The sequence below is a fragment of the Lonchura striata genome, chromosome 3 (genome assembly GCF_050655825.1).
Source record: "Lonchura striata isolate lonStrDom1 chromosome 3, ASM5065582v1, whole genome shotgun sequence".
Taxonomy (NCBI): Eukaryota; Metazoa; Chordata; class Aves; order Passeriformes; family Estrildidae; genus Lonchura; species Lonchura striata.
In genome coordinates this window covers 79,539,454-79,552,796 of record NC_140705.1, presented here as the reverse complement: position 1 = coordinate 79,552,796, position 13,343 = coordinate 79,539,454, and the positions used below count along the sequence as shown (strand labels likewise).

The window sequence follows — 13,343 nt, the reverse complement described above, 5'->3', positions numbered from 1 at the left end:
CTTGAAGTCTCAAAGTGCTTAAACCACTGTGCTTAAGCACTGTGAGTAAATGGGGTTTAGGCAGTGGGAAGACTGTTTCTCAGTGTGCCATTTGAGTTCATCCTATGGCTTTAGCACAAGTAATCTTGTATTCAGCTCATTGAAACTTGCTAGCTGTGGAAAATCTAGTTGTAATGCACGATTAAACACAATAACCTAACTTTTTTTCCCCTTTGAAATTATATTGTGTCACTCCATTCAAAAGTTGCATTTTTGTGTGATTTCCACTTGGACCTGCATACCCAGTATTTTGTAGGCTTGGAGTAATATTTTTAAGTTTCTAGTTTGTGGATTTTTAAAAAGAATTTTTAAATCTCATCTTTGAAAAAGTTGTTACTAGGCAGGATTTTTCTATGCAAATTTTGATTTAGTGAATTTAAAAAGCTGTGTAAAAACTGTATTCAGACTTGGCAGCTTTCTGTATTAAGTGAAAGGTTTTGAGGATTAACAAGTACTAACAAAAAAAAAAACCTGCCTAGGAGATTTAAACAGTAAAATCTGTTTATGCAAGATTTGACTGCCAATCTCTAAATTTAAAAATAATCAAAAAATTCAGAGAAAATGTTTTAAAAAATCTTTGATAATGCTCTTTTTTATAGCAAGACTTTTTAACACCATTAATAAAGATTATTTGAAAAATTAAGCATCCATTGAGAAACAGAGCCTCAGTGCTATAACCAGGTAACCAGTTCTTTTTAAGTATTGTGATGCTGTAAGCTTTTTTGGAATTCTTATTATCTAAATATTTTTACAAAATGCAGAAATAAAGCAGGAAGCAAAAACCCACTTCCATTTAAGACTAAGTGGCATGAATAATTTTCAACTTAATGGTCTGTATTTGCAGGAATATTGTCTTGTAACTTACTGTACTTTGGTAGAACTTGAATATATAAGAAATACAATACAAATGCTTTTATGCTGGATGAAAAAACGTCATGTCTTCTTTCCTAAAGACTTCAGATCTGTTCACAAAAGTACTTTCTCCAGTTCAGATGGAGAACATGATCTTTATCACTCAGGAAGTCAATAATTATTAAAAATCAACTAAACAAAAACTCAACACACAAACAAAAAGCAACCAAACCAAAAATGTCTTATGAAACCTAAGGTACCATTCAATGCTCAATCTGCTGTTGAAACTTTAATTTGAAGCTTTCTACTTAAGGGGTGGGTATTAGCTCAATATTTTGTTCTTATGTTCTTTAGAAGGCCCAATACAATTAGAGTTGTTTATTTTCTGCAGAAGTGATATTTCCCAGTTCAGCTTTGCTGTTGAATATAAGCAAAAATTGAACTTTTCTTTTTTTCTGGTAATAATCCTTAGATATATAACTTGAAAAATGCTTTAAATCACACATCTTCTATACACTGTCAGTGAATTTTTAAATGTGTGAAGGTGTAAAGAGCAACAGACTTTCTCTCATGGTATATTAAATGTATTTTTAAAATATCATTCTCCTGAACTGCATTCTCATCTCTGTTTCTTAATTTGCAGTCACAGAAGCAGAAGATTTGTTCACAGATGGTGAAAGCTGGCACTTAGCAGTTCAGTTCCATCTTGAGTCTGCCTACACGTTTTTGTTTTACTATGAATATAAAAAAGCTAAATACTGTTTCAATATGGCTAAAGACATAACAAAACTGCAGATTAACCTTACAGGTAAGGTTTACTTTGCTTGTAAAGTCTAAGAGGATGATTGGTTGGATCAAACTAACTTACAGCTTGTTGGGATTTTTTTGTGACAGGAATAAATAACTGTACTTTGAAAAAGCTTGATGTTTAACAGGTAGGTCTTACCTAGTATTGCTTGGAAGAGAGGGAGTATTGCTTGGCTGCAGGGAGGGAGTTGAGTTTTGTGCAAATCTCAGTGACTGTGTCATATAATTCTGTCATAAGTTACTCAAGCTCCTTATTAAAGAGAGTGAGGCTTTCTGTTCCCACAGTCTACTTCTCAAAAAGACCTAAAAATTAAAAATCAGAACTTTTTATTTCTGCATCTTGTGTGTGTCAAATTCTAGAAAATTGTGTAGTAGAACCATGTGCTGCTTTGAGGAAAACCTGAGGTATTTCAAGTTAAATAATTTCTGAATGGTTGTTTGAGAAGTTGGGGCATTACAAGCCTTCTTTCTAGTGTCTCATGTGAAATTCTATGTCTGTTGCATCTACTGGTGTCATGATGAATATTTTTTGTTTTGTTTATTTGGAGACACTTATAAAGGTATCTGCATGATGATTTGATGCAGTCTTTCACCTTTTGTGCCACTAGCCTAGATCTACTCTGTATTAATAGCTTTTAGAAGTCACTCCAGGGACTCCAAGGGCATAATGGAAAATAAGTAGGGAAGTTAAATTTCTGATGAACAGAAATCACAAGGATTCAATCACTATGGAGTCTTTATAATTATCCTTTCAGAACATATTCTCTGGTGTCAGCAAAGATCAGAGTGCTGCACTTAAAACTTTCCATGTATAGGTATAGATCTATGGTCTAGCTGGTCCTGCTAGGCAGTCAAAACGACATAAAATCACACTTTTCTGTGTGTGAGAACTTATGATTGTATCTGAATAGAAATGCAAAAAATATTTATCTAGTTTTTTCTTAAACACCTACTAGTGGAAAGTGCTAAGGAACTGAAACTTGCAGCTTCCTTACTTATTGTATCAGTGTATGTCACAAGGCTCATGCTCCTTCATATCTAGGTTGGAACTGCAGCTATTTCTGTTTATACCATGAATAATTTTAATAATTTAATTTAAAAACCCCCAAGCCATCAGCAGCAAAAAAACCTTAAAACACACAAAAAACCAAATAAAAAGCCAAAGAAACACAAACTTTCAGAAATTTTGTGGAACTCCATGCTCATTTATTCAAAGGATTTAAAAGCTTACTTTGAAAGATGTGTAATGGAAATAAAACATAATAGTTATATCTGAAGGAAATCTATACATTTCAATTGATCCTATCCTCTTTTCCCTGTATGCAACAAAATCTGTGCATGTGGTGTGTACCAAGTGTGGCACTTACTGCCAACTTGGTGTTAAGTACTTTTCTTTAAAATGAGTCAAAAATCTTCTTTTTTATTATTAAAAGCATCAGTACCTATGATGATACTTGAGCTGTAAAAATGCAATTAACTGAGAATAAGTAGAATCAAAGATACAGTCTTCATGTTGGATTTTTTTTTTCCTTTAAAGGAAATCTTCAGATTTTGGATTAATAATTTCCTTAAACCAACTTAGAAAAAACCTTCTTGTTTGGAGAAGGAAAAAAAAGACTTGATGCAGTGGAAATATTTCTATTTTTTATTACTTTACCAAGAGGTTATGATAGTCCCAGAGAAAGATCATGGTGACACAGTATCTTGGAAAAATGTTGTAAAACTCTTAAATGTTCTGTGGTTTATCTCCATAAATCTATTAACATAGTTATGTCTAACCTGAAGGCAAATGAATTGAACTGAACATGTGGGAATTGTTGGCATTCTAGGCAAATTCATTTGACATGCATGTTTGGGCTAAATGGGAGGAATGTTGCATCATTGAAAAAGACTTTGGTTTAATGTAAAAGTTCAATCTCTAGCAAAGATATTTTTAAGGCGTTTGGGAGGGATTTCCTTTTTAGGAAAGGATTTGGAGAGGTTTATATGCATTAATGATTGTAATCCTTACTAGCTGAGTATTGTAGTACAGCATGTAAATATATATTGTTCTTCAATCAGAGTTTTTAGGACCAGGATTTTCCAAAGTTATTTCAGTAATATATGAATAAATCATACTTGGTTTGTGTAAGTTTTTAAAGTCCCATTTATCCAAATATGTATTGTGTTCATCTTTTACTAAAAAGTATGATTATCCTCCTCACACTGAGTCATAACCATCAATAACTCTACAAAACAATTTCCAATATCTTTCTTGCATATAAATTTAGTGAAATGAAGAGTAGTAATCAAAAATAAATTTAAGATGAACAGATCTAGAGGATTAATAATGCTGAACTCTGAGATCTGTTTATTCTTTTCATACCCCGTAATGCATCTGTGGGAACTTATAATATGAAACAGAAAACAAAGTTGCTGTTTAGGTTCCTTTTACTTTGTGAGGATATACCATAGAATGTTTAGGATTGAAAGGGACCTTAAAGATCAAGGACAGGGACACTTCCCAGTACAGCAGGTTTCTCAAGGCGTTATCCAGCCGGCCTTCAAGATTCCCATGGTGGTACTGGTATAAACATACCAAATTTTTTCTCAGCTTTAACACATGTGATACATATTTTTCAAGGAAAAAATAGTGTTTTGTCTGTAATAGCGAGGGATTCTTAGGTTTAAAAAATGGGGTGGGAGGTATGTGCATATGACAGCATAAACAAATCAAAGTTTCTGAGTGGTAGTAAGCCATTTTATTGGTATCCAGAATAAGTTTGCAAGTGTTTCCTTCAGGTATTTAGGCAGTAAGACATAAGAGGAAATGAATTACAGCATAGTGATTTTCAAACAGTATTGAAATAGAGAATTGAATGCTACTGTGTAAAATTAGTATGAATCATTACCAGTATTTCTCTGTGTGTCTCTCTCTGCAGTGTGATGTGTGATTTTCAAATTGATATTTTTAGAACCTTTTTCATTTCTTCATAAACTATTAATACAAGGCTTTTCAACTAGAAGGGGTAATTGGCAGAAAAGGAGAAATCAGTTTAATGTTTGGTTATGCTACTCATCTCTTTCCACTTTCAGGATAAAAATGTGACTGCTATTTAAGTCCCTCTGCTGGATGATGCTTATGGACAGTGGCCTAATCTTCAGGCCTTTGTCACATGAGTAGTCAATCATCTTTACCTCAAAAATTTTATATACTGAAAATTGTTCAAAATTAGCACAAAAATAAGAACTTTATTTGATCTTATTTGATTCTGCAAAAGCAGCAGTGGATTAGCTTTCATTCCTCCATTTCACACTATCTGTGCATTGTATCACAGTAATAATGAACAAGCAAACCTTCAAATTTTATAGAGTAATTTTGAGTTCCATTTTTGGCTCTGGTTAGGAACTAAAATTCTGTTATTTTAAGTTACTGTCTTGAAATTTCTCTTTTATTTCTCTGCATTTTGCAAGGAAGTGGCTAACAGAAGACAAACAGATATGTCTTTTCTTACAATTTGGTGTAAATGTCAAGTACCCCTTTAAAAACTAATAAAAATTGTCAGTAGGTCCAATAAGGAACTGAAGAAACAACACTGAGTGGAATTTCATGTTGTGCATTCTGCATATTGGTTAATTCATTATAGAGCCTTCACTGGTTTGCTATTTCACTCACTCACAATATTCGTTTTACAGTACCTTACATGCCATATTCTGGTAGCATCATGTCTGTGATCCTTTGTCAAAGGCCTACTCTTCAAATAAAGATTTGAAATATTTAAAATGATGGCCTGTAAGGTGTGGGATTTTCATTTGCATAAATGCAGGTGAATTGAACAATTGTTTCTGGTTTATTTCTTGGAAATAAGTAGAGAAGTGATGAAATTTGACAACTATGAGTTTTCAAAATGCTGGGTTATAGGGAATATAATTAAAAGCAGCTTTGCAAGACCTATATAGCTGCATTTGTGTGTTTGTAATGTACATTATTTTGTATGTTTGCTGGCAGTGAGAACACTGCAAAGAGATCAAGCAGACTTAAACCCCTGCTAAATTTCATAGGTTAATTCTCAATGTATTTCTCTACTTTGTCTGGGTTTTTTTTTTTGTTGGCAGTTATATGATTAAATAACTGGATTTTAGCGTTAATGAATATAAACATGTTTTCTGTAGGTGCTTTGGGAAAGAGAACACGATTTCAGGAAAAATACGTTGCACAGCTTATTTTGAATGTCCAAAGAACAGATGGATTCTTCATTCCTCACAGTGAACTAAGTCCAGCTCCAACACCTCTAGAAAGCTTAACAATAGTATGTATCGGAGAAGAATTGTTTTAATTTCTTAAAATGAAAATGTTCTGAGTCTTTTGTTGGGTGTCTGCTAGGGAAAAGTGTGTTTTGCCTAGAGAAACTTAGCTGGGGTTTTTGAAAGTTTGTAGAAGAGCTGTGGGGCAGTAGTTTGCCTGATATTAAAGGACATGGGGTAAAGCAACTTATGAATGTCTGCAAGACAGATGTGGCTACTCAACTTAGAGCATGTTTGCAAATACGATTTTCTACAGTTCATACATTAATTTTTAGTGACTAAGAATGATAGAGCTAGGAAAACAGGTGAGAAGCAGATTTTCAAAATAGCCCACAAGGCACCACAGGATTTCAGAGATTCCTGCAGACTGGCAGACGGTGCAAAGATAGGAAATTGCTCTACTTACTCCTATGGCATGAATTATGTGAGTTGATCCTACTGATCTTAAGGGTACACATCATGACTGCAATTATAAATTGCTTGAGAATAACTGTATTGATTTAGGATGGCATTTTTCCCTCATAAAGAGATGTAATTTATTTGAATTTGCTAAAGAAGCCAGACATGAATTGAGCCATTATGGTCCCAAGTTTATACTTCAAGTAGGAAAGCCTTTATTAAAAAATATTGTGCCTTGGTAGACTTCCAGGTCAAGCAGGGATCTTAAGCAAAAAAATTGTCAATACTTCTCTATTTCTAAATTGAAGGCATAAATATTTTAGTAGACTAATATAGATTTTTCTTGTTTGCCCATCCTTGGTGTTGCATTTGGTTTGATGAAACAAGGTTGACTACACGTGTCACAACTTAGGCTTATGGTAGAACTACATATGGCAACCCTTTATAGGATAGTGAGAGCTCAGGGGAGGCTGACTTGTGAATGTCACGCTTAGTTACAGACCTCAATTGCAACTTACCTATAACTAAATGATAGGATGATAGGACAGAATTGTTATCAGAGTTCCTAACTGGGATATTGTTTGAATGTTTTTTCTCAGTTACTCACAAATTTGCCTTTGTAGTCTATTTCTGATAAAGACTGTAGTTCGGAATAAAATTGTTTCATCATTTCAATAAAAATGGCTACACTGCCTTAGGCTGTAGGTATAACTCAGAATGAAGTATTTTGTCCTTGCTAATCAAGCATTGTACTCAAATGTCCTTCCAATGAACAGGCAAGGACTTCTGAAGTAAGTTTAGCAGAGAATTTGAGAAAGAAAATTTGGGTAGTTTGAACCTTTAAAAATCAGGCAGTAATGCTGATGTGATCCATACTTTCCTACTAAAATTTTACCGAGTGTAGCTTGAGAATAATGTTGGAGAAAGTAGACATATCTACGCTTTTGGAAAAGTGGAAAGGCAAAGCTAGAAAATATGTTCTGGCTGTAGGGAGGGAGTTTTTATGCACATCTCAGTGACTGTGTCATATAATTCTGTCATAAGTTACTCAAGCTCCTTATTAAAGAGAGTGAGGCTTTCTGTTCCCACAGTCTACTTCTCAAAAAGACCTAAAAATTAAAAATCAGAACTTCTTATTTCTGTGTCTTGTGTGTGTCAAATTCTAGAAAATCATGTAATAGAACCATGTGCTGCTTTGAGGAAAACCTGAGGTATTTCAGGTTCAGACATATTATTAACCTGTGTGAATGTTCTGCCACAGGCATCACACCAGATCTGGCTAAGTAGATTATTCAGTTCATGTATATACTGAATTACAAACGAAAGGTCTCATTTTGTTCCCCTTTTCAAAAAACATTTTTATTGATAATGTAGTATCAAAATACAACTTATTAATATAGTTTATCAGTACAGTGTAATTAACTTCAGCAGTGAATCCCAGTGATTCTTTTGCCAATCTGATTTAAAATTTGTTGGTCTTGAGTGTATCTTGAAGTTATTTTAGCTAAAATTGGAGTTAATGCTATTTTCCTTCTGCCAAAAACTACCAACAACATTATTGCATCCCTGTCTGAGTTTAGGGAGGATGCTTGTTGCATCTTATCTACTTTAAAAGACTACTCATGGCAATACATAGAAGTTAAGTCTCGAGAGGTGCTGAGAATCTCCACAGCAGTAGCATATGCATATGAAAAGCTAAATTTAAATAGGCAAATTGTCTTCCAATTCGCTCCAGAGTTCTTATTTTACATCTGCCATTTGCAGATGAAGGAAAATGCTGTTTGTCTCAAGATAGGATTTATCCTGGATGAGTGGAAAATTTCCTAAAAAAATTAAATTTCCCGACAGTTTGGATAAGTTGAGACTGGTCCCACCTAATTTTCATCTCCTATTTTGGGGTGCTTACCTCCATGGTCTTAAAGTTCTCCTGTTAGTCTTGTTCAGTAGGAAGACTGAACAAGTTATTTCACAGTTAAACGTGAGTAATTAAATTCCATTAAAATACAGTCAAAATAGTGATGTGTCCAACGGTTGTACCGGTACCTGTGCTGATTTCTGGTCAAGGGCTTTGTCCTTTCCTCTGGTGCCAAGCAATTATATTATCTCAGGTAGTGCTAGAAACAAAACTATTTGCATTTCAAAATAAATATTTGAGATTGTAAATTCAAAACTTTGCTCCCAGGTCAGTTGCTGTGAAAGGAAAGCCTCAGGCTTGAGGTGATGCATAAGAACTCTTGATATGAAGAGATACATTAAAATAGTTTGAGTTTTAAACAATTCAGAGCTGTTCTTATGTTTTGAGGAAGTTCTTTTTATATCTAGGAATGGAAGTCATGCTTTAAAGCTCTGGCATACAGTTACAGTTGAGTTCAGTTGATCAATGTTCATAGTGAAGCTAAAGTAATTAGTATGATTTATACAAGTTAGATTTTAAAAGTTATTTAAACCTGGAGGTGAAAATTTTAAACTAATTGTCGTATAAGTTAAATTGTAATTTATTTTACACCTGATGAAGTATCATTATACTAGTTCTAAAATAATTTTCCACTGGAATTGGTAGATAATCCTCATACTCATTTATGGCTAGTAAACAAAGAAAATTATGGTAATAAGTTTGACTTTAAAACTGTGAATATCTTCCTTATCCACTTAAATTTAAAAAAAAGCTTATTTTCTTCACATTCTCTGTCAAATCACAATTTCCTTTCATTTCTATAATGGTAGAATACTGGTGGTGAATGCAGATGACACTTCAAAGCATTCCTGTTTGCTCTTTGTTCTTCTGTGGAACTTCATTTTGACCTTGCCAATGGAAGATATGAATGAGAAACAGCTACGACTGGGACACTGAAGGGAAATTAATAGGAAATTTGAAAAACTGTTAATATAAATCCATTATCTGTTTTTAATAGTTTGTAAAAACTACTACTGGTTACTAAAAACCAGTAGTATGATAACTGGCTTTAGGACGAATTGTTTTGGATTGGGTTTGTTTTTCAAGGGAAGAAGGAAGAAGTAGTATTACATCTAATTGCTCTTTGCTTGCAACCAAAGAAGTCTTTTGTTGTTTTCAAATAAACACAGATTCTATGAACATGGTAATTTGTACTCTTCAGACATAGATTATATTATTTTCTTCTTCAAGTTAAGACTCTTTAAATAAAAGTGTGTTCCAGAAGAAATTTTATGGAAAATCACAGGTAGCTGCCCAGGAACAAATGTTTTCAGAATGTGCTGGCTCAGTGAGGTCTTTTCAGTGTCTGTTTTTTTTTTTTTTTTAGTTTACTGCCAGAAGTCATGGTTTATGTAGTTGGATTTTGCTGATACTTAAAAAGAAATCCTTAAATTCCCAGATGTCCAAGGTGGCTACCCTGAAAACCCACATTAATGACCATAACATCAGTCTGTTTCAGTTGTCTGTACGTGTATAATAGAGGATGAAGTTGTTGGTAATTCTGTGAGCAACAGTTTAAAAAGGGAAGTTGCCTTCAGCCATATTTAAATAGAAAATTGATATTAACTTAGAGTTGTTCTGAATGCTGTTCCTCATGCATAAGAAATAATGTATTTGTAGCAGAAATGTTTTGGGTGGTAATTCCTTGTACTGGCTTCATTACTTAGTTACTCTCTCATAATGGTAAATTACTTTGCACGGTGTCATTCTTTAATGGTAGTATTATCCTTTTCCAAACAAGTCCATATTTTTTCATATTTTGAAGGCATAATTCTATTTTGAAATATTCTTTTTTCTTCCAACAGAATTATGATTTAAATGATGACACAGTGCTTAATGAAATAAAATTAGCAGATGCTGATCAGTACCAGGTACCTGATCTGTGTGCAGAAGAGCTTGCTGTAATCCTTGGAATATGGTAAGTTATTTTATGGTTACTCTAAATAAAACTCAAACAACTGCATGAATTGTTACAATGAAATAATGAAATGGTGAGTTGATTGGACTTTTTTCCTTCCTTATTATATAGTCTGGCTAAAAGGCTAAAAGGTTTGCATTATTGATGGATAATAGAGTGAGCTTTAGTGTTCAGTTCAGAATTTCAGCAATATTTCATTAATAGCTATATTGTTGTTTTATCTTTAAAAAGCTTTATATTCTTTGTGCTTCAGGTTAATTACATTTCAAGTATCAGCTGGCATTAGCTACCATACAATGATAGCACTTCAGTAGATTTTGAAAACATATTTCAGATTCTGCAGTTGCCAGCTTCCTGTGAGGATTAACCATCAAGCAAAACACTGTCCTGCTTTTCTCTGGAATGGGAATACTTGGAAATACTTGTATACTTGTATAAATTCAGTGTCCTTTGCTGGTTAAAAGCTATAGTTATAAAGTCCTTGTGATTTTGCACTTTGTTTTTTTTACTCTGACTTTCAGAAATTATGTGCTACATGTGTTTTGTAATAGGAGAACAAAAGGTATGCTTGAGATCTGAGGATCAGAAATTATGGCATGTAGAAGTATAATTTAGTCAGTCAGTGACTTTGGTGCAGTGTTCACTATCACTGACTCTTAAAGTGCTTTTCTGATTTATGAGTTGCAAAATGATGGAATCTATTTGATCCAGTTCGAGGCCCATGTAGTGAGCAGTGGGTTGACATAAATTCTTAACACACTCACTTTTAGTCTTCCACACTCTGACTCAAGTCAAGGCAAAGCCTTTCCCTTCATGAGGACCATTTTCATGGGCACTTTTTTTTAACACATTATTGTCTTATGTTCAGGTTATATTATCCTTCCTGTTCCCTCCCTTCTAAAGGAAATTTTAATTTGCCTACTGCTCTTCTTCCTTTTATTTTTGTTTTCTTTTAAGAGTACAATTTGAGTTTTCCATTGGCTGGCTGCGCAGTAGGTTTCTTGATCACAGTGTTTGACGTTCAAACCACCATTGTCATGTTCTGAGCAGTGGTTAGGAACCATATTGACTGTCAGTTGTGTGTATATGTGAGTTTGGCAGGACAAAACTGAAGACAGCCAACCAAACAAAATTCAGTGTTGCTTCCCTATAGGAATGGTATTTACTATGGCATTTACTATGGTATTTGCTAAATGCCATTTAGTAGGTGTGATAACATTAAGTGATTGAAGCTTAGTCAGAGATGGAGTCAAGATTTGAGATCCAGCCATGTTGCAGAAAGAGTGTTGTAATAAGATGCCAGCTTTGAGAATTCTTCTTGTAACAGAGTAAAGTTTAGGCTTGGGTTGCTGGCTATACCCAAGGTGTCAATACCAGCTATTGGATGTCAGTTTGTGTGGAAGCATAGACATGTTAAAGCATTTAGCATTGTCTTTTTAGCAAAACATCCTTCTTCTGTAACAGATTCTGTGCTTTAATGAGTGAGGACTGCAGTTCTGGAAGGTAAATGTCTCATTTAATAATTAATAAGTTAGCTTTAGAATTTTTGTAAGCTGTTTAATTTTTAATAGCTTTAGCAATGCTCTTTGACATTTTTCACCTTTCAAAATCAATTTTTGAAACAAGTATGTACTCAAAATCCAGAAAGTGATGCTTTGATTGCTATTAATTCCACTGTTGCAAATATGGATCATTAAGTCCCAAAGTTGGCAACTCATTAGTTAAGCTGAATACTTTATCCATTAGCCTGTCAAGGTAGACCTGATCAGGTTTAAGAATTGGTTTTAAGCTACTGACAATTAGCTTTTGCTGTTTTACTAGAAAATACCTTTTTCTGCTGCACAGTACATCTTACTCCAAGGTTCTGTTTAATCTGTCTAAAGAATGTCTGTTTCTCATTGTTTTCTTTCCCTGTTTTATTTCAATAAACTCCTTAAGACAACATTCAAGAGTGGTGAGAAAATAACTTACAAAACTGAATGGTGTGATGATTAGTGACATCTCTTCATATTGTTATGGAAAGATCCCTCATCATAGATCTTACACAGTAGATCCTAAATTCCACTGAGATTTCAGCTCCTGAAATTCTCTGGGATGAACTGGTTTATCTGTCCTTGAAACTAGGACAAATACAGGTCATAGAAATTAAATTTTCATAAAGTAGTCTGACAAGAACTAACACAGTATTAGAAATGCTTAAAACTAAGGTACAGTTCTACTGTAGATTCAGATTCAAATTATAGCTTTAAATTGGATTTGATTCAGTATGGAAAATAATTAAAACAATTTAGTTGTTCTCCTATCTTTCAAGACTTACATTTCTGTACTGATTTGTCTTCAAGCTTTGTAAATGGATGTGGCAGAAATGGAAATCAGAGATCTATTTTAGCACTGTTTTGGTCTGGAAGAGCTGCATCTATGAGCTTCAAAGAGCAGTGACAAATACTGATCTAGAATAAGAAGAGGATTAATCCTTCCTGCTTGAATCAATATATTTTTAGGATGATGAAAAATAAGTTCTACTCTTGTAAACCTTGGTTTACCTGTGCTTTTCAAAAGCTGTGGCCATGCCATTTAACATTCGTGTTGCTTAACTGCTGTTGAGTTGGCATAATCCTTGAAATTTTCTTGGCGCCTTTTTTTCCTCTTTTTTTTTTTTTATCTCCCTACCCCATACATAGAAAAACTTGTTATTTTTTACCTGAAGTCAGTTGAGTTGACTACATCCAGCTGACTAGAAGTCTGTCTGCTAGCAGCTCACATTGGATATGGAAAATATGCTTAACTGAAGCTGAGAAATTCTTTATAACTTTCCTGTTTGCATGAAAATTTTCACAAGGAAGGGAAAAAACAGTGATGTAGAGTAGATATCCATACAGAGATATAGATACATATCAGAATTTATTTCCTAGCAGTGTTACCTAAAACTTTCAGAACAGTGCACCAACAGCATAGGGTTCTTTTTTTTTTATGTGGGAGATCAGGGAAAATGTATTGAAGCAATTAGCTAATAAACTTTCCTTTTTGTCCATGTGGCCACAGTCAAATAGTTTGCTGAAGCTGATGGTATTATGAAGCATCAGTGTAAAT

The 13,343-nt window shown here is 33.8% G+C and overlaps 1 protein-coding gene across 6 annotated transcripts in view; it reads left to right on the top strand.

Annotated features, from left to right (window-relative positions):
- TTC27 (tetratricopeptide repeat domain 27) overlaps positions 1–13,343 on the top strand; it is a 121,839-nt gene that overhangs the window by 19,718 nt on the left and 88,778 nt on the right. For all 6 annotated transcript variants that reach the window (XM_085576891.1, XM_085576889.1, XM_085576890.1 and 3 more), the window contains exons 6-8: positions 1,535–1,699; positions 5,851–5,987; positions 10,141–10,253. In XM_085576891.1, the coding sequence (XP_085433017.1) occupies positions 1,535–1,699; positions 5,851–5,987; positions 10,141–10,253 (415 nt within the window). The remainder of the gene's footprint in view (positions 1–1,534; positions 1,700–5,850; positions 5,988–10,140; positions 10,254–13,343) is intronic.